Below are 25,451 nucleotides of genomic sequence, written 5' to 3'. Positions count from 1 at the left end.
CGCAGCGACCCCCATCCCTGGGCAGGAATGGTTCGCCCCGCAGTCGGCCCCGGCAGGGCGGGGCTGCGGGCGGAAGGCTCCGGGAGGAGCGGAGCGGGGCGGCGCCGCGGGCGGGGGCGCTGCGGGAGCCGTCCCGGGCTGATCCCGCCTTACCGTGCGCGGGGGCCGCGATGGCTCCCCCCAGGAAAGGCGACCTGAGCGCGGAGGAGAAAGAATTGCTGGCAGTGATCTCCACAGGTGAGCCCTGCCGGCCCTCGCCGCTCGCGGCCGCGGGCCGCAGCTCCCACGGGCCGCGCTGGCCGTGCCCGGAGGGATTGCGTGACCCCGCTCGTTGCGGGCGGCCGGTGAGGCGCCGTTACCGGCCGCTCGCCGCGGGCTCCCCTCGCCCCGGCCGCGCTCCTCGGGTCACGGCGCTGAGGGCTCCCTGCCTTCCCCCCGCCGCGGGCCGCCACCTTCTCCCCTTCTCCCTGCCGCGGAGAGCGGCTGCTCCTGGCTTTACTTCCCTCTCGGGCAGGGGGCGCGCTGCGGGGCAGCGGGGCTGGGGAAGCTCAGCTGGGCGGGTCTGGCTCTGCCGGGGAAGGCTTGCATCTTATTGGCAATGTCTGTTGACGTTTGCCTAATTCTAATGTCCGCTGGCAAAAAAAAAAAAAAAAAAGAAAAAAAAAAAGTTTTCTTGGGGATAATCCAGTTTTCCAGCGTGCTGTAAGGTTTTTCCCATGTGCTGTTGTCAGACCAGGGCGTCTTTGCAGACACGTTATTCTCACATTGCCAGCACTTGAGCTTGTTTGGGGTGTTGTGCACCTCTTATCCCTTATAATGTTCTGTTTTACTATTCCTTATACTATCTTATATTGCTCTGTTAGAGAGAGGAAAGGGGATCAATGTCTATATGAAGGAAGGGTATCAAGGTGATAGAGCCAGGTGCTTCCCGGTGGTGCTGAACAACAGGATGTGAAGCAGTGGGCAGAAACAGATGCACAGAAAATTCCTCTTGAGTAAGAGTGGAGTTGACTGTGCAGTTGCCCGTGCACTAGAACTGATTAACCAGAGAAGTTGTGGAGTCTCCCTCACTGGAGATACTCAAGAACTGTCTGGATGCAATTCTGTGCCATGTGCTCTAGGATGGGCCTGCTTGAGCAGGGAGGTTGGACCAGATAACCAGACTGCTGTGGTCCCTTCTAACCTGACCCCTTCTGTTTCGCATTTCATGTGAATGTCACACTTTCATTGCACTGTCACACATGCTTGTTGCCAGGGTAATTTTCTGTCATTTAGGTTCCAGCAATGTGAATTTCATAACTCTGGATAAATAGTTCCCCTCCAGCTGGTATTTTGAAAATTATGAACAACATTCATTAGTTGGAGGCAAACGAAAAATTCATGTGTTCTATGCATTTCTATATGTAGTTTCCAGGCAATTTGAACCCATGAAAGTTTTACTGCAGTTTTGGTTCTTCACTCTCACTTGTATTTAACTGTTCCTCTATGTCAGAGGAATAGCATAGGACAGTCAGCAGTGAATTTATTGTGGACCAGAACCAGTTTGATTGACTCACTTTAATAAGTGTTTCAGACCTTGGTCTTGCAGATACCTCTGTCTAACTTACCTGATGCTTCTGATTAGGGTCATGGGATAATTCAGGTTGGAAGAGGCCTCAGGAGGTCTCTAGGCCAACCTCCTGCTCAAAACACATCAGCTGTGAGGTCAAATGTGATCACTTAGGGCTTTATCCCATCAGGTCTTGATAACTTCCAAGGAGGATGGCTGCACAGTGTCTCTGGGCAATCTCCTTGCCTTACTGGGTTCATAGTGAAAATGTTTTTCCTTGTATCCAGTCTGAAGCTTCCTTTTATTTCAGCTTCTGCCCGTTAACCTCTTGGCTTCCTACCATGCCACCACTGTGAGGAGCCTGGCTCCAACTTTTAGCGCTGGCCAGTTCTAGAAGTCTGACTTCCACCAGTTTAGTGCCTTGTTGGAAATCCTTCAACATTTTGTCATATAGAACTCTGTATTTGTAAATGCAACTTTGCTTTGCTTAGGTTGTATTAAAATTTACTTGAAGATCACCCCTTGAAGACTTTCTCTTACTGATGTTGGTTCTTTGGCTGGCATATTCCTCTGTAAACTGATCTAGTTCTTAAGAAGCTTCTAACATGTTTAGAATATAGGTATGTCTGGGGGAGTAAGTTGGTTGATGGTTCCATGACTGTCAGGGGTCTTTATTAAGTGTGTAAAATGACTCAGGTGATTGTCTTTTTTTCCTGAAATTAATGAATTAAAAGAAAAGTGGTAAAAGCCCCTGTAGTGTAGTTAAATCACACCAAAAAGCCTTGTGAAAATAAATTATTTCTAGTATTTCAATGGGATTTTTAGCCAAAACTGAAGTTGCAAGAGCTGTTTTGCTGAAAATTTGCTGGATGACTGTCACTATTGGACGAAAAATGAGTATAAACAGAAAAAACAGAAACTTGGTAAGTTCAAAGGAGAAAAAGAGCAAATTTTATTTATGACCTTTCAATATATAGAATTCCAAAAGTGACAGTGGATTGGAGGATGGAATTGCCACGTCTCCAACCATGCCAGTCAAACCAACAGTCCATCAATTCTCTCCTCTCACAAAGAAGAATGTAAAACAATCATTATTTATATGAACGGTGCATGAGAACGCCAGTAGAAATATGTAAACATCAGAAGGCATAGGAAACATTTTAAAAAATTTTAAAACTTTCAAAAGAACTATAAAAGAAAACACTTTTAAAAATCAGGGTAACAGATGACCACCGCCTTCTGAAAGAGTGAAGATAAACATGAAAATCATTAAAATAAGTGATGCAGTGCTTATTTTTATTAAGCACATCACTGCTGAAAGAGTTTTGCTTATGATTGAATCAGTAATTATAAGTTTCTGTTAATTTGCAATAAATATTCTCCAAACTCAAACTCTTGGAATGTCATTTATTTTTTTGTGCCTGTAGAAGCTGCATTGGCAATATCTGAATAGTCCTCCAGTGGGCTTTAAATCAGGTTCTTAGACCTGTGGCTTAGCCAAAAGGATTTTGGTAAGGAATTCAAAAATACCAGGATGGTAGAATTGGAAAACAGGTGTAACCTGGTTTTCCTGGCACATTTTCTTTCAGTCTTCAGTCTACTTATGCATTTGGCAATTTTTACAGGTGTCAGTGATCAAGCTACCTGGGTCCTTGTCCTCTATTGCCTCTATTCTCTATTACCAAAAGCAAATTCATTCCACTCCTGTGAATGTGAAACATTGCAAATTTCAAATTGAAACAGGAAAAATTATGTGAGTGAATGATAAATCATGTTTCATTCAAACCAAAAAGTCTTTGAAGCGAGGTAATTTCCTTTTTTGAGACTGTAGACAGCTCTTTTAGACAAAAGATGCTCCAAGAGATGAAAGTACAAAATGTATTACAATGCTCAGTATCATGACATCATTTGGAGCTGTTCATGTGCTCTTTATGTTAGTGTCCTTTTCTTGTGTGTGTAGGTCAGTTACTTCACAAAAAATTGATGTTTACTTGTAGTTCATGCTTTCCAACTGCTCCTTGATGTTGTGAGTTCTTTCAGCTTTTAGCTTCTAGAACATAATACTGCTCGTTCCTAAGCTTCTTCGCTAAGTGTCAACTAAGTGTTACTTTATTGGTGGTTAATCTACATCCCAATCAGTTTACATGCAAAGATTTTAATTCTAATGAGAAATGGAAATGACCATTTTCCTCTAGATTCTCAACCCTGTTTCTCTCTTTGTCCTTATATTTAAAGGAAACACCGAGGAGGCTGGAAGGCTACTGGGGAGCAAGAATGTCCGTGTCAATTGCTTGGATGAGGTACTGCAAAACTGTGCAAGCCTTATGCTGAGTTTAATAAGGAAAATGCTAGGTCTGAAGGCCTTGATGTTGTTAAATAACATTTCTCTAACAGCAGTTGCTGTAGCCCTGAAAATCAGAGTTACTCTCAAGATATTTCCAGCCTGCAGCTGAGTAATGAACATTTGAAGAGCTCTTACTGTTTTTTAAAGAAAGTTTAAAGATTAATATTATTTAAAGTACGACACTGTATTTTGTCTCAAGTTCCAGCCTGAGCTTTGTCTGTAAGGTGGGATAAATGCTGCAGCAAAACACGTGGGGGTGCTCCCTGACTTCTTGTCACCTTCACAAACAGTAATATCTCTGCTTAGTCCCTCTGTGGCAGACACGGCACCTGTCCCCATCCCGTGCTTGGGTCTCATAAACATACTTGGAGGGTGAGTAGCTCGATCAGAAATGGAACCACAGCCTTTCATACAAGTGGGTGTGGTAAACATGTAGAAGATAAATCCTGAAGTGCTACCTGAAGGTGGGAATAGGTTTGTGGAGGAAGGAACCTTATGTGATGTTGGTATTTCCACTTCTTTTTCTTTTTACAATGTTTTTCTAAAGCATGCAACATTAATATGAAATATAACATGCAAACAAAATTAATTCCCCATCATGCATGATAAATCCATGTGTAATTTATCAATTTAAATGTTAATCTGTGGTTATTTTCACAGCTTTATAATTTCATAGAATCACTGGGAAATTCTGAGAATGTGACTAGTTCAGCCTCTGGCTCAAAGCAGCTTCAGCTCCATGGTCAGATGAGTTTGCTGTGTTTTTTGACATGTCTGGCCTTGTAAATCTCTAAGGATAGAGACTGTAAAATATTTATGGGAAACTTGTTCTACTCTCTTACTGTGATTTTGGTGAAAAAAAGAGTTTCAGTTATGTCTGAACCTCAGCTCAGGCCTGTGTCCCTTGCCCTTCAACCACCATAAGTGAAGAGTTTGTCTTCTCAATGATCTCCCTGTCAGCTCTGGCAGGCTGCTGTTGGGTCCCACAAAAGCTATTTCTCCAGGCTGTGCAAGCCCAGCTCCTGCAGCCTCTCTTCACTGCGCAAGTGCTCAGGTTCCTACTGTGTAGTGGTAATCCTCCATTGATTTTGTTGCAGTTTATCCATGTCTTTATTGCACTGGCTCAAAATGGGACAGGGTATATTGTGGATGTAGTCTCATGAATGCTGAATGGAGAAAAATTGCACTTCTTCTACCAGATATCTTCATGGGATATCATTAGCCTTTTCTTCTGCCAACAGATCCATTTTCTGATTGTTCTTAAGTTAAATACTTAACCTGAATTTCTATTGTATGAATTTCAACAAGTTTCTGTAAAACTAGTCAAACTAAGTTTTACAGTGAACTTCAGGAGCTCAGGACACAATAAAATGTGCTTGCAAGTGTGCTTTATTGTATGGACATCAGAAGGTTTTCCTTAAGTGTAATTGCTGAAGTCGTGCTGAATGACGGCAGCATTGCTGCAGTATTAGTGAAACATCCAGGATTAGTGTTGAGAGGATATGACTTATTCAAAGAAACCATATCTGAGTTATGCCTCAGGCTATTGTTGTAGAAGAAATAGTATTAACAGTATTTACCTAAGTCTCACATCTGACTAAATATACATAAGGCCCATAAAACTTTATGCAGTGGACTTCTTGCAGACTCTTTTTTACTCCCAAGAATGGTATGTAATCATGCATATTAAACAGGAGAGGGTTCAGGTTTGTTTAGGTTTCTTAAATCCATCAGCTATGTGAGTGTTACAATTTTTCTTTTATAACCCATTTTCGCTTCAATGTGCTACTCTAAGATCTATACAAAATTAAGAGTGTGTGAAATTCCAGTTAAATATCAGCTTAGTCTGTTTTTCATTGTTGCCACAACTGGAGACTGCTCTCAGTGCATCAGATCTTATTTTTTTTCTCGGTTGCCTTAGTTGCTTATTTTGAAATTCACATTTCTATTACTACTGTTACTTATTTTGTTAATGTTAAGAAGTAAGGAAACCCTGAAGATGGAATGCTTAGGTATTAAAGTGGGTGCTCAATTCAGTTAGGAAATCATTTCCATCCTTGAAGAATTTTTTACCTGAAAATCCACAGAATGAGCACAGGTTTAATGTAATTCTGTCTTCTAGCTGTGGTACAGCAAGCATACAATCACAATTTAATAATTTTGGGCTGAAGAATGCATAGCATCAGAAGCAGGTTCTTACAAAAAGAACCCACACATAATCTGTTCCTTTCATTTTTGGTTTGACTGTATATTCTAACTGCTTGGATCCACTTTCTTGTACATTAAAAACTACTACCAATCAGCTGCGTTTTCTCTATGTACCTTTAGACAAGGACCAAGTCACATTTTAACATCTTCCAGATGCAGTGACCTTTCAAGTATCTTGCCTAAAGTTATGTTTCTGCAGCAAGTGAGCTGTAATAGTGGCTCTTCTTCAAATCCTTTCCAGTTGTTTCAGCTTCTTACTTTAAAAACATACATATGAGCTGGATGCAGTATTTCAGCATTACTTCTTCTGTTGGTACATGTAGGGAACACTGGGCTCCTGGACGGCTTTGATGAATGGGGACGAGAGATCCCTGAAGGCTGCTCTTAGAATATAAAGTTTATTAGGGATGGTGAAAGGTCTTGCTTGGAGCTGCCAGACACAGCACGGGGCAAGGCCTGAGGTGATGCGGGAGGGGAGAGACAAGCGGTAGAGAGGATGCTCTAGGAGAGGGTGGAAGTTCCAAGAGGGCATGTGGCCCCTCAGAGACCCCTTATCAGGGGGCTTCAAGGTGGGCTGGAACAAGACTTGGGCCAATGGGGTCACAGACACTTGATGTTTCAGGGGAGGGTTAGAGGTGTGGGGTGAACCATACATTTTGGGGGTTGAGATGGAACAGTCCATTTGACTTTTGGACCTATCTGTAGGTAAGGGTATTGTCCAGCCAGTAGGGGAGATTGTTTTCATCCTTGGCTGTACTATTGTAAATCTTTTGCTAGGCAATTATATTTATCCATCCTTTCCAAAAGGTACATGTATTTAAAAATGAAAAATTCCTTCTCTAAGACGGCTTGTTTTTCCTGCCCTTGTTCCAAGACTCCCTCATACCCTTCACCTCATACTGTCTGCTGAGCTCTGTTGGGAGTGTCAGCACTCAGTGTCAGAGTAAGATCCCTTCACTCAAATGAGTTTCCCTGATGCCCATCTTCCAGAAGGTTGGAGTTATCCAGTAGATACAATCCTGTTTTTCCTCAGCACCCTTTCTGACCAAATCAATTGTTGTGTCTTAATCACTGTCTTTATAAAAACAAGTGGAATGGCTTTTCTGTAAAACTGGTCTTTAGCAGTTTGGCAACTTTAAAACTTCAGGAACATTTAAGTTCAGCTGTCCTCAAGCATTGGGACAAATAGATGGACTGTAGAAATGGATGTAAAATAAAAACAAATATAGTTAACTTAAATGCACATTGCTTAGTCATTTTTTAATAGAGTGGTTGATAATTTGGAAACTTAGTAGAAAGTGTTCAGAACTTTTATTTCCCCTGAGAGCACAGAGCTTGTAAATATTGTGACTTTTTGTTAGCACTTTGCTGACTTGAACTCCATCTGCAGCATGTGGCTAAAATATTTTGGACTGTTATAGAAAGGCAGGCTCAAGGAAGCACATGGGCTTTCCGTGTGAAGTTTCCTCTGATCATGTTGGTAGTTAAGGTTGCAAAGGACTACTGTAGTACTATATCCTGTGGCAGATCAATCCAACAGACTTGACCTGAAAAGTCCGTAATTTTTCTCTATTTAAAATAACTGTAAGGTTGTTTGTAATCTTCTTACATACAGAACTATCATCTGGCATTAACAGCATTACTTTTTGCCTATAGTTTGGTAATTCAGCTGTTCAGTTTGGTAATACATCCTTTAGAGACACTCCACTTCTCTATGCTACAGAACCAAAGACTTCCTGGGAATTACAACAGCAGCCTGCTTATTCATGGCTGAGATGTGTGGAGCTTCACTCATACTGAGTATGTTCAATGGAAGGTTCCTCAGGTAATCTGTCTTGCTATTCTAGTGTGAAAATCCTATGCCAGTAGAAAATGCCAGATACTTGGATTTTGTTGAGGAGGAAGAGTTTTGTCTTTTGATGTTCTTTACATAGTACTTCAAAATACACAAACCAAAGAAAATTCCTCTGCTAGTAAGAATTGTCTGGTTTCAGTTCAGGTTGCTGATTGATGTAGGCTTTAACTTTTCGTCACTGCAGATGAACTGAAAGATCATCAGAGGAATCTAATGTGTTGCATATGTGAAACCAGCAGCTGAACAGGATGACTATAAAGGAGAACTATAGCTGTGATCGACACTTACTGAACAATATTTCATATTCTAATTAGTCCATACTTAGCTACAGCTAAAATTATTTGTGTATGTAACTGTTCCTAAAATCCTGCTTTTAGGAAATTTAAGATGTGTAAGGGCAATCGTATTCAAAAGCTTGAAGAGTGAAATTTCTAGAGGCTTTCATCCTGTGAAGAGTCAAATTGTATTTCTAGACTAACAGCATTCAGTACAAGAGAGTTGAAGAGATACATCAACGAGTATTTTTGCCTTGTAGCACCTGTTCTTTTTACATAATTTTTAGTAATGTCCCAAGTACTGTCTCAAGTAAAAGCCAAACCTAGAGTTATGTGTTTTGTTTATAATTTTCTGACTTGAATTGTTTTGTGAACCTGAAGGGTAGAATGAGACACTCTTTCTGTGTTCATGTGGGCTGCATTCCTCATTAGAAAATGAGCTGGGGAAGGGAGAGGTGAATGCTTTAATATTGCTATTGCTGGCTTACAAGTGTCTACACCAGTTTTTCAGTTTTTTGACAGCCCTGTCCCTTTTTTTTTTTACTTTTCCTGCGCTATTTAAATAGCTGATGCTCACATGTGCAGTGCCTTAGTGTACCTCAGTAGCTGCTGAGAGACTACTCCAGTGTAATCCAGCCTGTATGCCACATCTTGACAAGGTTCTGTGGTTGAGAAGAAGGGTGAAGTGAGCATGGGAATGTTGGGAGCACTTGGAGTGCGCTTTTCACTCGAGTAACACAGGTTTAAGTGGCTACATCATCGGTGAATTGTCATCCTGTTAGCCACAAAACAATACACATGTGATGTCTGTGCTCTTACACAGTCAGCATGAGTGTTTAAATGTTCACAAAATGGAGGGGTTTGTGCCAAATATGCACGTGTCACTGGATGGGAGATATTATGTATTGTTTGTTTGTCCCACTTCTTGTTCCCTAGCTGTCATGTGTTTCCCCATTCCTCTGGTTGATGAAGGTTGAGCATGAGTTTTGCTGGAAACTTCCTTTGTAGTTCCTAGGAGGCAGAAGGTTGCTTTTCTATTTTATTATCTTCATAAATTAGTTTTTATTCATCCTGTTAAAGCACACCTCAGCTGGATGCTGACGAGAGATTGATCTACTTTCTTCTTCCTCTGTGCTGGTGGTGGAGTCCAACCCCTCCCCCGTTCTGGTACTCATCTCCCTGCCACTCCACTGATCCCATAGTTTGTTGTTTGGGGATTTTTTCATCAATTGACTTCCCCAGCGTGGCAGCAGTTCTTAGAATCCCATTCTTTAGTCTGCTTTTGGGTTCTTTTCAAAATGAAGAACTGGGAAGGATGGTCTGTAATGGCTGGGCTGGCTGTGCCAAGAGCCCTGTTGTGCCAGGGAGGCCTTGTTGGTTGATGAGGTGGAGAACCCAGTCAAGAGAAGTGCCAGCTAATTTTTAGAGGCACTGCAAACTCTATTCATCTTGAATGGTGAGACATACAGGAAATACTTGAAGCCCTGCAGAAGAGAAAAGGTGTTACTATGTAACATACCTGCAAAAAAAAAAAAAAAAAAAAAGGCTGGGAACGATCCACTATTGTCCTGGGGAATAAAATTTAAAAGTTTGATTTTTTGGTCAGAAGAATGTTGCATGGTAACAGCTAGAAAAAGGATCCTTCATTTGATGTTTCGTTGTGGAACAAAAATTTGTTTCATCTTTATGCTTAAAAAACCATCTGCAAGTTTTGTCTTTTAAGTACATTGTTCTGACAATCCAAATGTCATCTGTGAGAAAACAGACTGTTGCTGGACCTGTCTTTGACATTCAGGGTGAGAAAAGTATTTGCAGTCAATCCAGTTTCTGTGTAGGGACATAATACAGGATATCAAGCATTTCCAGATAAATTTGTGTCTAGCCTGACACTCTTTTGTTTGCTGTGAATGTGAAAAACTGATATTAATGTGACTTTAAATCCAATTTTATAGCAACCATCCACGTATTTTTTGCCCGATACGTTTTTTTGATCCACACCACAGCCTGACACTTTCAAAATTAAATCAAAGTATTTTAAAAAACAGTTTTCTGGGAGGAGAGGATAAAACAAACCCAGTTCTTTACTTTGTCATATAATCTTCAGGTCTTAATTGGAACAACTGGCTTTCAAGATATAACCAAACTTAAAAGTCATTGTTTTGTGAAAATTCTTTCTCCCATCAAAAACTGTGCTGTGTTTATATTCCCTTACTGCAGTACCTTTCTGTGCTGCTAAAGGAGACAAATCCCTACTGTGACTCCAGACTGGGATTGGCCTGTAAAGTTGCTTTTGGTGTAACACTATGAAATGTAATATAATAAAATGTATTTTATATAGTAGGACAGAAAGTCTTTATTCAACATTTGAGACACCCCAAATGAAATCTAGCAAAAGCTGTCTGTTTCATATTCATGAAGGGATCTCTTTAGGTATTTTGTTTCTTCAATGGCAGTTTATATTGCAGTTTACTAAAATATGTGGGTTACTAAAATATAATGCATCAAGTAAGCACTTTCTATTATTTTCAGTTAGGATGGAGAGTAATGAAACTGTAATACCTTAAAATTATTATACTTTTAACTTTTCCAATTTCTGTCAACTTTAGAAATTTTTTGAAAATTATGCTGGTAAATTAAAGTTACTTGGGTTTCACTCAGTTATAAATTGAAACAAGAAATACATTAAGGCTCAAACTGACAATTACATTACTTCAGAGTATCTCATTACCAGGCATTTACAGAGCTGCAGTAATGTTGTACACGAATGTATTCAAGCACACAGCTTTGACTGGCAAAAAAAGGAAGAGAATGCCATTTTGATTTTTTTCAGGGACAAACTAAAGCACTCTCCCTGGTATGCAGTGTTGGAGGGTGTTCTTGGACAGTTAAAGTGTCTTGGCTGATAAAGTGAATTCTGGCCTGATGTTAAGTGGAAATAAACAGCATATTGGAAAAAGCATACTATATGCTGAAAATAGAGTGTCATGCAATTTTCTCAAACAGCCTGCCCTTGAAGAGGGAGAGAGTCCTTCTGCCTGCCCTTGAAGAGGGAGAGAGTCTGCACTAACAGTTCACCCTAGTTCTGAAAATTTCCTCTGGAGTTTCCCCAGCTTTACCTTTATATCACACCTCAGTCCTCCCATGCTGAAGCGAATCCTTTTTGCATTAGGCAGTTGATCAAATCAGCCATGTTTGTTAAATTCTGACAAGAGCTGTGTGTCTTTATGAGGGCTTTCAGAGCTCTGGCTGATCATGGACACAATGCCAAAAGGGTGGAGAAGCGGGAGAGAGGCAGATGGCAAAATTACCAGTAATCATGACTAAAAATGAGCAAGATGGGTTTCAGAGACTGAAAATCTTGGTACTGTTTAAAACAACAACAGCCTATTTCTAATTTTCTTGATGCTTATCATATAAGCCACAGCAGGGGAGAAAAGACTAACATAGGAAGCTAACAAGTTTTCTAAACCAAGCTTTTCCAACTAGCAGAAACCTTAGTTGTCTTCAACACTAATGTTTTACATAAAAGGACAATGATAAATTGACTGTAAATGATTTTCATTTGTTCAACACTGCTCTGTTTTCAAATCTACAACACAGCATAATCAGAAAACTGACATGGAAATCTGCTGCATGTTAGTAACTGTATCTTTTCATGAAGGTTTTGTGAGGTTTTTGTTAATAAAATAATATGTGAAGCTTTGGTAATTATATTGAAATATGTATGGTCAAGTAAAAATGATCAGTGGTATGAAGATCAAGAGATCTAACATTCTTTTTTTTTGGGCTACTTGCTTCTCCTTTCTTTTGCCAGCATGGCATGACCCCTCTGATGCACGCAGCCTACAAAGGGAAGGTGGACATGTGCAGGTTGCTGTTGAGACACGGAGCTGATGTAAACTGCAATGAACATGAGCACGGATACACTGCCTTGATGTTTGCTGGACTTTCAGGTAACTTCTTACTAGACTCACATCACTGATTTTTATGACATCAATTGGTACAATTTGCCATAAGCTAATTTAAAAGTAAGCGTTGACATGCTTTTATTATTTGGGTTTGCTGTTATTTATGTGAACCATGCAACTATGTCATGGTCGGTAAAATCCTGTGGGCAATGCAAAAGGAGAGCCTCTGTTCAGGCTCATATAAAAATTTATTTTGTTCAGCATTTCGAGGCATGCAGTCTACTTGTCCTGTACCTACTTTGTCCTGTTTGTTCGAGATCTCAACATTCACTTCCCTGGGACAGTTTTCTTGTGCAGTGGGATACATTCTGTTTACTTAGACTGTGTTATGCTGAAAACAATGCTGCACCAGTAGCTTTTGATAATACTTGAGACTTCTCAATCCAGTCTTTTTCAAATTTTGTCTTTCTCCTACATTATTTTTCCAACTAGCCTATGATCTTTTAAAAATATATTTAGCAAGTTTTAAGACTATGTTTTCCCAAAATAATTTTCACTCTCCTTATATTTTTTTTTCTTGAGAGTGCTTATAGCTGTATGTATCTTCTCCTGTCTCAAGTGGTGGTTTGCAGCTTTCCTCTTGCTATTCTTTCTCCCTGGTGGCTGGAACAGTAATTTCCTTGAGTGAGAAAAAGACACTACATTAAAACATTGTTCCTTCTGGAGAAAAGATTTGATTTGGAAATATTAGGTTATTTTAAGTATCTTCTTTAATCGGCACTTATGACTTCCCAAAAATGAGATTCTAGAGGAGTCAGGTTTCTTAGCAGGTAGAGTTTAAACTGCCTTCATTCAAAAAGAAAGGCTTATTTGTGTATATGAATCTCAATTAGATTGTTAGATTGTTTTTAAGCTACAACTTCAGCAAAAAAGATTTGTGAAATTCCAGTGTTCTGTGGTATTGAGCAATATCACAGCTGCAGCAGATAGATGAGAGCAAACTCTTAGAGGCTGTTAAATGACTGCAACTGTATGGAAAATGCTGGATTTATACCATTTTCTCACAGCTGAGCTTTTAGTCTGTCATCCTGGGTGTGAAAGCTTCTGAAATGTTGACTTAACAGTTTGTTATCTGTGAGCACAAAAGGTGCATGAGCACTACTGATGCAGTGACTTTGTTTTTAAACATTCATTTTCATCCACCATCCCCTTTTTGTGTTCACTTTTCTTTACTTTGCATGTGCACAAAAACTGATAAAGTAAGAATACCTTTGAAAGCAGAACCAGAGGGGTGGTGACAAGTGTCCTTTTTTAGTCTCTGAAGGGCACCAATTAAGTCATCTAATCTTCCCATCAAATTTTAGCTTCATTTTACTTGGTATTTAGCCCAGTCTGAATACCCAGTTCCCACTGTGGAGAAAGGAACAATCTGTTCTGTTCACTGTGTTCCTGCTACATCACAGTCCTGAATGTGTTTTTTTTTCTTAGAATAGCAAATGTAGTTGAACTGTTAAACTAGATTAGTAGAATTTCCTTCTATACTGCTGTCCAGAGGGACCAACCTCTAGTGTAGCTACATACATGAGTATGACTCCCATAAGCTCCACGGGAAGCTGAATGTGCATTACAGAGAGAGTTACACCTGCTGGAACTCTAAATAAGCACATGCTTTTTTCTTAATCCATGCTTAAAATAATGTCATGAAGAACAGTCATTTTCCTCAGTGTTGTTTCTGGTCTTTAAGAAATTCAGTACATCTTTTTCTGAAGCATAGAGGATTATAAATTCTGATTGATCCTTGCTCATTCCCCATATCTTTCCTGCAAATTCAGGAAACAAGGAGATCACCTGGATGATGTTAGAGGCTGGAGCAGAAACTGATGTTGTCAACTCTGTGGGAAGGACAGCAGCTCAGATGGCTGCTTTTGTTGGTAAGATGAAAATTATTATCACTTTCTAAACTCCTAAAGAAGTAAAGTGTGGGAGTCTGATGCTTTTTCTTGGAGAAGCATTATTCAATGACTTGTTCTGAACTGACACATTGTTGAGGTTTGTTTTCCACATTTCATCATGTAAGAGTCAATTTGTGTCCTATTCCCACATTTGATTTCCTAAAAACACAGGTGATTTTATGTGTGAGAACAGGTGCTACACCAGTGTGTAAGTTTTTGCAATGTTACTGCTTTGGAAATAGTAAGAGGAAGCTGATTGCATTGGAGGGGTCTGAAGTACAGCACCAAGTGCTAATTGGAGGTTCCCTTGTGGGAAAGGATGGCCATAGGTGCCAGGAGTCAGGAACTCAGCTGAGCTTTGCAGCTGTGTGCTGGCAGCAAGGCACCCCCTGCCCTTCTCCCAGACTTCTGGGAAAGGGAAAAGTCTTGGAACCTCTTCTGAGGTAGTCACTACTTACTGAGCTGAACTTCACTAGAAAAAGATAGAGATTTGTCATTCCAGCATGCAAAATTATCCCTGGCAAAACATGCAACAAGCTTATTTACTGCTGTAGTTTCGTTATTTTGGTCTTTTTTTGTTTGTTTTTTAAAGCCCTTTTAAAATTTGTTACTTTCCTTGACAATACTAGGTTCATGGTTTAATGTCCCACTACTTTTCTAGCAAGGAGAATTGATAAAATATTATGAGGTTAAGTGGAGTCATTTCCAATGGCACAGCTGTTGCTTCCCAAAAACAAGGACTTGTATTTTCTTTCAGACACAACCTTCTTAGGTATTTAAGTGCCTGAAAATTCCCTTTCAATTCCTTTGGGTGTTCTGAATTCAAGGCTACCTTGCCATTTAGATTTACTTCCTTGAATAGTGATTTAGTGCTAAGTTTCAGTTTCCATTTTATCTTATTCTGCTGATTTAAAGAAGAAAAGGCTGATGTTGCTTACTTGAGGTTTGAGCAGCAAAACCTTAACTATTCATTTAAGTATCAGAAAAGTCTATTCCTATTAATTATCCTTTGGATTTGGAGAGCCTTTTCCAATATGATAGTGAATGGTGAATATTAACTCCAACATAATTTTTGAGAATTCTTGTTTAAAATCTCATCACATCACCAAGGTAGCATAAATATTTTCAGGCACACAGAGATACACTGCTCTCTAAAAGTCTGCACATTGGAATCTATTTTTGTTCCTTTTTTATTCTTTGTCCAATCAACATTAATTCATCTGCCTGTGTGTGGGAAGTGAGGATACATCTTGCCCTGTCATTTGTCTTACACTGTGCTCTGTTAGCTCAGAACTGTCTCTTCTAAAACAGTGGAGGATTTAAAATGCTGGAATTTGGTTGGCTGTGTCTTCTACCAATTATAGGATTAGTGCCAAGACAAATCAATCAATTTAAAGAATGTAGTCCTGAACTAGAAAAGATAAGTTTTACTTTCTCTTTAGTCAAATAATCCATTGTATTGTCAGATGTAGAAAACAAGAAGAGGGTGTGACTTTTCTCATCTTGTTACTTTCATTACAGTCCTTTTATTTTTGGTAAACTTTAGGCATGTTCTGTTCTTATAACTTCTCCCACCATAGGTTAGTACAGTAAAACCTGCTTCAGGTCTGAAAACGTGTGAGTCTCAATGCAAATGTCATTAATTTCAAAAGTACAAAGTGGAAAAATCTTATCTTGAAAAATTACAGCAGCACTGTGAGACTACTGGTATAGTACAATTTGGGGGAGAAATAACTGTTCCCTTAGTTGTGGCTTATCAGGGAAAGAGAACATAGGAAGGGGACAGGATATTCAAAATGAATTTTCACGAGGGCATTCCCTGCTGGGAGTCACTAAGTTAATAACACTTACTGAAGATTAAAGCTACATACAAGAGAATGACAAGAGTTGCCTCTTTGTAGTGCAGGATATATAATGCAAAGCTCCTTTGGATGTGGGTAATTCTCACTTGTATTGCTTATAGTAGACTTGGGTTTAGGGGTTTTTTTTTGTTATTATTTCACTGGTGATTTTTTGTCTTGTGTGCTTTTAGGTCAACATGACTGTGTTACTGTCATCAACAACTTCTTTCCACGTGAAAGGCTGGACTACTATACTAAACCACAAGGCTTAGACAAAGAACCAAAACTGCCAGTAAAATTAGCTGGGCCTCTGCATAAAATTATTACTACTACCAACATGCATCCTGTTAAGGTGAAGTAATGTGTAAATAGTAGGTGTTTGTTGGTGTGGGAGCAGTTTCTTTGTGTTAGAAAGCATTCTGCTCTTCTGCAAATTGAACTGAGATCAAAAGTATTATCTGCTAATTCAGCTACTTCTGAAAATGAGGAAGAATCAGGCTCAACATTTAGATGTGATTAAAAAATTATTTCAGTGTTTGTATACACCAGAATCTTGAACTAACACCTTTAAGTGAAGTGATTCTTATTTCTTCTATCAGTAACCATAAATAGCTGTCTTTTTTGGCTTTATTTCTCAGTCCTACTTGAAGTGGAAACATAAAAAAGTTCCTATTTTAACAAAATCTCATTGTTCTCTCAATGCTCTTCTCAGCATGTATCTTCCTACCTACATCACTGGTTCTCCATAGTAACATCTACCACTGCTGCTGTTTCTGAAAATATGTGCAAGATAATGTTTATTTTACTTCCCAGGATATTGCTGACAATAATGTCTATGGTTTGCTCCCCCAGTGTAGTTCAGAGAAAGGGATATACCTAAATTCAAATACAAATTCCTTGGGCTTCCCAGTCAAAGTCTGGAATTTTTAACAGTTTCCAGCCAGGTATCTGCACTACACAGAGACAGTAATGCATCAGTAGGACTGAGTGAGTAGAGCATACGGTTTCCTCTAGAATATTTTTTTCAGTGCTTTACTAAGCTACAGGAAGTACTCCACGATTATGTGAGGTTGATGTGTTCTGTGAAACTGCTTAAATCATACAAGTCCTTAAACCATACAAGACTGTAGTGTTCAAAAGGAAAGAGATTTTAGGATAGTGTAGTTAGTTCCTATAACTTTCTTTAGAAGTATTTTTGATTTTAAGGTTCTTATTCTAAAAATACAAAACAAAACAAAAAAAACCCAAACTTGCTATTTTTAATACCAGCCTTAATTTTCTAAGTAAATGTTTTCTTGTATGGGAGCTGTGAATTACAGTATATTGAATAAGAATGGTAAAAAATGACTGGAGAAAGAAAGGGAAAACTGCATAAGAAGGAAGTAGAAGAATATTAGCAACTCCACTGAAGTTTAGCTACAGTGAGCTGTATAAGCTTTAATGCCAATGCACAAATCTTAACTGGATTACATTTTCTTCAATCTTCTAGATTGTGTTGCTGGTGAAAGAGAACCCTCTGTTGGCTGAAGAAGAAGCACTGCAGAAATGTTACAGGGTTCTGGATCTCATTTGTGAGAAATGCATGAAGCAGAAAGATATGAATGAAGTTCTTGCTATGAAAATGCACTATATCAGTTGCATCTTCCAGAAATGTATTACATTTTTAAAAGAGCGAGAGGATAAACTAGATGGGTTTATCAAAAGGTGAGAATTTCTACAGAGAGGTCTGTATGCCCTGGCGTTACAGATACCAGGAAAAAGACAACTGAAGGAACAGATTTTGGATAAAGGCTGTGACAAATATCTTGTTAAATAATCCTAGCTGCATTTACTCCAGGGTGGCACTGTCTCCCTTTTTTCTGTGTCGGAAGTGACACTGTCCTTTCCTGGGTGCAAAGGAAACGTTCCTAGAATTCCAGCTCTGCTGGAACTGGTTAGAACTTGGCATTTACATATATACCATGAAGCAGCAGACAGCAATGTGTGATTGAAAAAAAAGGGGAGAGATAGGCTTGAAAAAAGAATTTCTCAGTGTCCAATAGGGTTCATCTGGGAACATTTCCTGGGCCATTTTGCTTTCCAGCAGTCATACTGGTTGAGATTTTTTTTCAAAAACACTTAAGCAAATGAGATCTGCAAGTCCCACAGATTCTGGATGAGACTTATCCTCTTAAATAACTTAGATCTTCAAAATCTACTGAGTTACAAACCAGCTACCTGATCTTACATATCAAAGTAAGTGACCTGACTTTTAGAAGGATCACTTTCCCCATACACCACTGTGGATTTTTACTGAAATCCTCCGTGAAACTGAAAATAAATTATGAAGTCAGTTTTTGCATAATGAAATAGAATAGTTCATCAGTGATCCATATTAAAAAAAAAAAAATAGCCAAAGAGGCGTAATAACATGTTATTAAACATAATAAAGTGGAATTTGTGTTTTAAGCTATTGTTTATCAGTGTTTATCATTACAATGATAATTTTTAAACAGCTCAAAGCGTTTTAGTATTTTAGTCAGATGTAGATAGTATACCTATAGATTATTACTTTTCTCTGTGGCTGAATTAGTAAGTCTTGCTTTCAGAGCATACGTTTATATATTGTGTATTTCATAATGATTGTGCGTTAGAATAAAAACACTTTCATTTGCATTTTAACATATTAACATAGGAAGTTTCCAAATTGTTGTGAATTCTTCTCTATAATCTGAAAGGGGAGAGAGTATAGCATGCTGTATGTGTTCGTTCTTGAATATATTTACTATGTGATTTCTTATTTTACATGCATTTTAAAAAATTTAGCCTCTTGAAAGGGAGAGATAAAGATGGTTTCCCTGTGTATCAAGAGAAGCTAATTCGAGAAAGTATCCGGAAGTTTCCTTACTGTGAAGCAACGTTGCTCCAGCAGCTTGTGAGAAGTATTGCTCCTGTTGAAATTGTAAGTTTTTCCTGTCAAGAAAATCCTTTCTCAGTAACTTGCATAGTAAATCCAGGTTGAGACATCTTTCTGTCCTCAGCTTCTGCAACATATTATATTAAGCAAAGGGTTTTGATGTCCCTAAACTCTCTAGAGCTGGATTTTACACATTGCAGGAAAATGCTCTAAAGTACTTCAACTAGTATTTTTTTCATGTGCCCATAAAAAAATGCTTAAACACCTCAGCTTTTAAAGAAAACTGATGCAATTTTTTCTTGTCTCTGAGCTTTCATTTCCTCCTCTGGGATGGCTGTCCAGTTTTTCTATGCCAGTTCATTTATTGAAATGGTAAATTCAGATAAAAATGTAGCTTAATTTGCACTCTGTTTTCACAATGTCTAAATTCAGTTTAATATTGAATAATTTCCTAGATTTAATGCATTCATTTGTTCTATTGTGCACAAGAACTTGATAATATATGATGGTAGAAAATGATGGTGGGGTTCCTTTTATCACAGAGAGGGAGAGTTGAGATGATGCAATGTGCAGCAAAATTTATATCTAAATTAGGAAATCAAAATTACAAGTTAAAAATCTAACCTCAGTTGTCCTCGTAGGTCTTTGCTAGCACACTCTTCATTTTAGGACTATTTATTGTTTCATAATAAATTTTACACAAGTGTGGCTGTTCTTTTTTAAGCATGTTCTCTGTGGTCTCTAAGAGAGAGATGTTGTACGCACAAACACTGGGGAATTGGAACAATCTTGTGACATGTTTGGATTATTCAGAGCCAATTAAAAATAGCCTGCATCTTAAGTGGCTCCAGGTCTGCTAAAATGTCCTGAAGCAATCTCTACTGTTTGCCTAAGCCATGAAGATAAACACAGTGTGAAAACATAAGCCATTGTGATGCATTACAACTTGCTTTAGAGTAAACATTTTCCTTCCTGTTGCTTTTTCCTTAGGAAAGCCTGCAGTATTTCATGCCTTTAAAGCAAAGACAGTTTATTCCATTGGTTTTCTGTCAATTATGCAGAACTGGAAAGGAAGAGATACTATAATTTTTATTTATGTGGAAGCCTTGGACCTTTTTCATTGCACAATTACTTGAATTCAGTCTGGGCATCTCAGAGTTGTGGTTGTAGTTATGATTGTACATATTTCATGGTAGTCTGAAAGTTTAAGGAATTATTTAGAGCCAGAACTACTTGGCGTTTTTTCTTGAAATATTTACATCATTGCCCAAAGGAATAGTTTTAATGTATGGTTACCTAAACCTTACTGCTTGCATTGCATAAGAAGGATGCTGCAAATAACATCTAAATAATAATATGCAAATTATTGAAAATTTCAAGTTTTGACCATTTGGTCTGTAGCACCTGTGTGCACTGAGCACAGCAGTGACGAATGAAACTTTTTTTGTGTGCCAGCAGAGAGACCGAGATGCAAAAATCTGCGGCATAGAATCTACAAATGTAAAGAATGTGGAGTTTATTAACTTACAGAGGAAATACTACAGAAGCTCAGGGCTCAAGTTAACTTCATATACAACAGTTTATCTAAAGATAAATCTTAAGTTGTGCATGTTAGTTGAAGTTCTGTGGTTTGGTTTTATGTTTTTACTGCTGCAGCAGCTTCAGTGACACCAATGCTTGTGTTCATAGTTTCTGGTTTTCCCTTGCACATCCCTCTCTGCAACAGTGCTGGTTTTTAATCTCTTCTCTACCACCTCTTCTCTTTCAGGGCTCTGACCCCACAGCTTTTTCTGTGCTTACACAAGCGATTACTGGCCAAGTGGGTTTTGTGGATGCTGAATTCTGTACAACTTGTGGGGGAAAGGGAGCAGACAAAAGATGCTCAGTCTGTAAAATGGTAAGAATAAAAAGAAAATAGTTGCACTGAGGTAGTGAGGATTTTGAATGCTTCCCTATTTACTGTGTAGACTTCGGAGGCATGGCATGCATGCCCGCATTGAAGATGTTCTTCTGAGAAAAATGTCTGAAATGCACAAGTAGGAAGGAGTACTTGGATTTCCAAGTATGTACACTTAAGAATGAAAAAACAGCAAAAATTCTGTATGTTTAGAGTTAATAAAAAACTGCCCTTTATAGATTCTTATATAGGTTAGAATCACTCCATATGACCTTAAAAATTGCTTAAAAATACCATTAAGTGCTACACATTAACATTTAACTTGCTGCACTAAGAAATGCAAGGAAATTCTTTTCGTACATGAAAATGATTTGATAACTCTGGTAACTTTCAGGTGATGTACTGTGACCAGAACTGCCAGAAAATACACTGGTTTACCCACAAAAAAGTCTGCAAGATCCTGAAGGAACTTCATGAGAAACAAGAACTAGAAGCTGCCAAAGAGAAAAGGAAACAAGAAAAGAAGCAAAAGAAAGGTTAGGATCTATTGTTCCCTTGTTGAAGTTAATGCTGTGTTAACTGCATCACAAAGAGCAATTTAACAGGTCTTAAAACTCCCAACAGCTGAGGTTGGGAGAAAAATCTTTGATTAAACATAACAACAAAGCTGAGTTTTTTGGATTCTGGCCTTTAAATTTACAAATGCTGTATACATCCAAATGTGTTTTTTAATGATGCAGTTAGACAGATTTCTACAGTGGAAGCATTCGGATTTACACTGCACTGTTTCAAAGTCCAGATCTTTAATCAAGCTAGTGCAGAACTTTAATGCTGCTCTGTGTTTTGTTGGAGGTGTTAAGACAAGTTGGATAATAAGCAAGTAGCCTGCTCCTTCCAGTTGCAAAGGTTAATGTAGATGTTAAATCTCCCATAATACTTCTCTTCATAATCACAGTATCAACTTAATTGTGTTGTGTGCTTTGAATGCGAGGAAAGCCAGCAGTAGTGTTTAAACTGCTCATGGTGGTTTCCTCCCTTCAGGAAACAAGTAATTAAAACATAATAACCTAACAAACACTGTATTGCCCCTTCCCATGTTTCTCCAAGTGAAATAATAGGAAAGTAGGGGATGAAACCACTTTTTCTCTTTTACAACTTACTGGATTTCCCTTCCTTTGTTTTAAGCAGTGTAGAAGTGTGCTGCACAAGTCATGGTTGCCTTACAATGGTAATGTTCAGCTGTACTCAAAATAGCAGGCTATAAATGAGTACAGAATCAGTAATAATTGAAGTTTTCAACAGTTTCCTCTGTTGATCCTATTACAAGAGCTGCTGTTGCACGGAATCAGGATGACTGTGGAAGTTGGAGGCAAGGACATTAGAAATCCCAGTACAACAAAACATAATGAGCTGTGAGTGGTGATGCCTCACATGCTGTCCTTTTCAGAGGGAGAGGCAGGATCTTGGTGGATAGCTCTTCTCCTTTCCTGCCTAAAAAGGGAAGCTAACATACTGTGTTATGTTTCTACTGCACTATCTACGTGTTAATCTTCATTAACTAATTCAGGTAGACAGCCAGCACACTACAGACCTTATCCAATTATGCACTGTTAGTAAGACACTGAAGTCATCTGAGCTTCAGGTCACCTTGTGAATGGTGTTGTATCAGAGCATTTCATATCAACAGCAGTTTTATTTCAGAAATCTGGCAATACCCACTACTAATCCTGTACATCAGGAAAGAAGTAATTAAAAAAACAAAGGCAACAGCTGCAACTACAAGCAAACTCAATAGTTTGAGTGTTTCTGCTATACAGGGTGAGCATCAAGAAAGTCCACGTGTCAGCCTGTGCTGAAGGCTTTTAGCCCCTGCCATGTAAGACCTTAGTAGGGCTTTGGCAGGGTTATGGCTTGCTAGCTGTGACTGTTTTTGGCTGGTTATCAATCACAACAGAACAATAAACCAAGATAGAACTACTTCTCCCAATTAGGCTTTTCCCTCTTTCTTTTTAGAAATCCTAGCGTGCAAGCCCTACTTAGTAGAATCAGGGGAAAAAAGTTATTTAACAACTTTTTTTCTCAGAAAACATTGCTTGAAGAGTAAAGGTGCAATAGCTTATTCTGTTCCGTGCAGTCAAGTTACAAATTTTAGGATGACTCATTTCAACCAAAGGTCATTGTTTTTAAGGACATAATTTCTTCAGTCTGTTTTATGTAGAAATGCTTCCTGTGTAGTTGTGTCCATGCCTTTTTGATTGAAAACAAACCCTACCTGTACTTGGTGTTTAACTGGCTTGCAGCCATTGAAAAGCTGGTGATAAGAATAGTGTAAATAAAGCATGTTTGAATTGAAAGTTAGAATAACTATAGTGTGCTACTCTGCTCCTCTCTGTAATAAAAAAAAAAAATTAGTCTGGCAAAAAATGGAAGATAAATTACTAAGAGCTTTATATAGGGTTAGTTCCAGAGTAACCTTATACCAACTTAAGCAAAGCTTTAGTGCTTTGGGTTTTTTTCAGTTAAGCTTTTCTAAATCAATCATTTCTGTAATTGATGCAAAGTATCCTAGTGCTACTGGTTTTCAACAATAAAAATGTTTGCTTGCAAAGAAGTTCAGTGTTTATTAATTGTGTGATTTCTCTTTTGCTTAGATGAAATGCAACTAGTAGAGGGTAGTTCTACAAGTGAACAGCAGTCAGATCCTGGTCCAGATCCTACAAAAAATGTGGATCTAAATCATCCTACTGATGGAACAGAAGAACCTGAATTTACCAAAGAGATGGAGGCACTAGCCCTGCAACCTGAAAGTCCCCTGGAGAATGAAACTGCCTTAGATGACATTGATCTTCAAAAAATTCAAGATTCTAAGGAGTAAGAAGAGGATAAGAAGGGACTGAGAGTTCTCAATGGTACTAAAGAATTTTTTATGCTGACCATGTCTGAGTTCTCAGAGCATGGCTTATGCAAGACTTCTTTTAAAAGACAGAATGTCTCTGTTCATCAAGAGATAGGATACTGGCTACTTTGTCTATAAATACTCCAGGTTTTGTTGTAAAATGTCAAGATAGCTATTTATTATCTGCTAAAAATTAGTGGCATAGATCCATCTGTATGTATACCAACAGTAAGTGTAGTGAAACTCTGAGTTTCTGTGGTTAATGAACCACATAGTGAAAAATGAATAGCATTTTATTTGTATTATTCATGTTTTCCAAACTTAAAACTTACTTTAATTGTAATTTATTTTTTTTCTGCAAGTATATAGACCTGTAGTTAAAAAGCACTGGAAGTCAAACTGTTAAATTGAGGTTATTTTCAGCACTTTATGAAGCTTTATCTGAAGGAATTCAGTAGCAATTAAGTTTCTGAATATACTCATCTGAACTCTGAGTTTTTCATGACATTACTGTAAATATTTTTGACTAGTGAGAGCACAAAAATAATGTCTATCTTATGGCAACTGTAGTAAATGAAACTGCTGTTTCAGGTGTCTCAAGCTGATGGTGAAATGTGTATTTCACTATTGGTTTGGTTGGAAATATTTCAAAGTCTAATGAAGGGAAGACCAGAATGCCTCAAAATATTTTGACTGACAAGAATAATGCATTCTTAATAATTTTTCAGGTAAAGATGCCTTAGAGAACAGTGGGATGTTGCTTATGAATTACTTCATAAACAAAAAATGCTTAGTACTTTTCATGCTTAAATGAATGAGAAAATTCATGTGTGCATTGATAGAACTGGGATTTCACTTCGGCTTTCAGCTAAATGCCAGATCTAGAAAACATCTTCTGTCAACTTTGTTTTTCACTCAGATTTATTTCTGTGTCTCATGAAATCAATGGGAATGCCACAACTGAAAATATCACTTGCTGCATAAGGATGGCAAAATTGGAGACTGTCTTATTGTCAGCTGAATCACTGGTGTTTTAAATATAGCAGTATTCTTCTAATTAGAGGAATAGGACCAGCCTCAAAACAGAGGAAACACTATTAATTTTTTTACTATTTAATATGTTGAAAGTTTTTCTTTAATATTCTCAAAACTGTAAGAGTGAGGATACATAAATCCATCTGTGCAGGGAATGTACCTGTGTTTTAATTTCAAGGATTGGTAGATTGTGAAGAATAAAGGGATTTCTTTTTAAAGAAAGGGGCTATGTGGCAATTCTGTTTCCTGCGTCTGTAACACGGTGACATTCTCGTGACATGCAGGGGACTCCTGTAGCTTGACTATACAAGTTCAACTTCATGACAATTTGCAGGCAAGAAATGCCTACCTGGAACTCAGATCTGCAGTCATGCTGTAGTCACCTTCCACTGGGTCTGGGAATACAGAAGTGCTGCTGCCTCCCTGTTCCACTCACAGCGTTTGGGGCTCACAGGCGTATGTTGCCCTTCAAGGATTCTCTGAAAATGTCATCCCTTCAGGGAAAAAGAGTCAGAGTTTTGGAAGTGTGCTAAAATCCCCAGCACCAATCCTGCTTTCATTCTCTCAGTAGTGGTGCCTTGCTCATTGGAAATCTTTGATTCCCCGACAGGCCACCAGACAACCTCATCTCCACCCTGCTTCCAACAGGAAGTTTGGACTTAGATAAGCTCCAGAGATCCCTGCCAACACAGACTGTCCTGTGGCTCTATGCTGACTTAGGAGAGAAGGAGGGAACTCAGAAGACAAGCTACAACCTGAAAGAAGGGCTTTGAAATATATTGAAAGCATCATTGA

The 25,451-nt window shown here is 38.6% G+C and overlaps 1 protein-coding gene across 1 annotated transcript; it reads left to right on the top strand.

Annotated features, from left to right (window-relative positions):
* The first annotated feature begins 12 nt into the window (after positions 1-12).
* ANKMY2 (ankyrin repeat and MYND domain containing 2) lies at positions 13-24,878 on the top strand. Its single transcript, XM_002188600.7, is given in 11 exon segments — positions 13-91; positions 94-237; positions 3,785-3,849; positions 12,046-12,184; positions 13,972-14,070; positions 16,124-16,284; positions 17,422-17,636; positions 18,738-18,873; positions 20,597-20,725; positions 21,120-21,261; positions 23,377-24,878. Coding segments are annotated over 11 exon segments (1,518 nt in total). The 5' UTR covers positions 13-27; the 3' UTR covers positions 23,601-24,878.
* The last annotated feature ends 573 nt before the right edge of the window (positions 24,879-25,451 follow it).

Source organism: Taeniopygia guttata, chromosome 2, assembly GCF_048771995.1.
Source record: "Taeniopygia guttata chromosome 2, bTaeGut7.mat, whole genome shotgun sequence".
Taxonomy (NCBI): domain Eukaryota; kingdom Metazoa; phylum Chordata; class Aves; order Passeriformes; family Estrildidae; genus Taeniopygia; species Taeniopygia guttata.
Note: the sequence above shows the minus strand (reverse complement) of the source record. Positions and strands in the feature narration are given on the sequence as shown.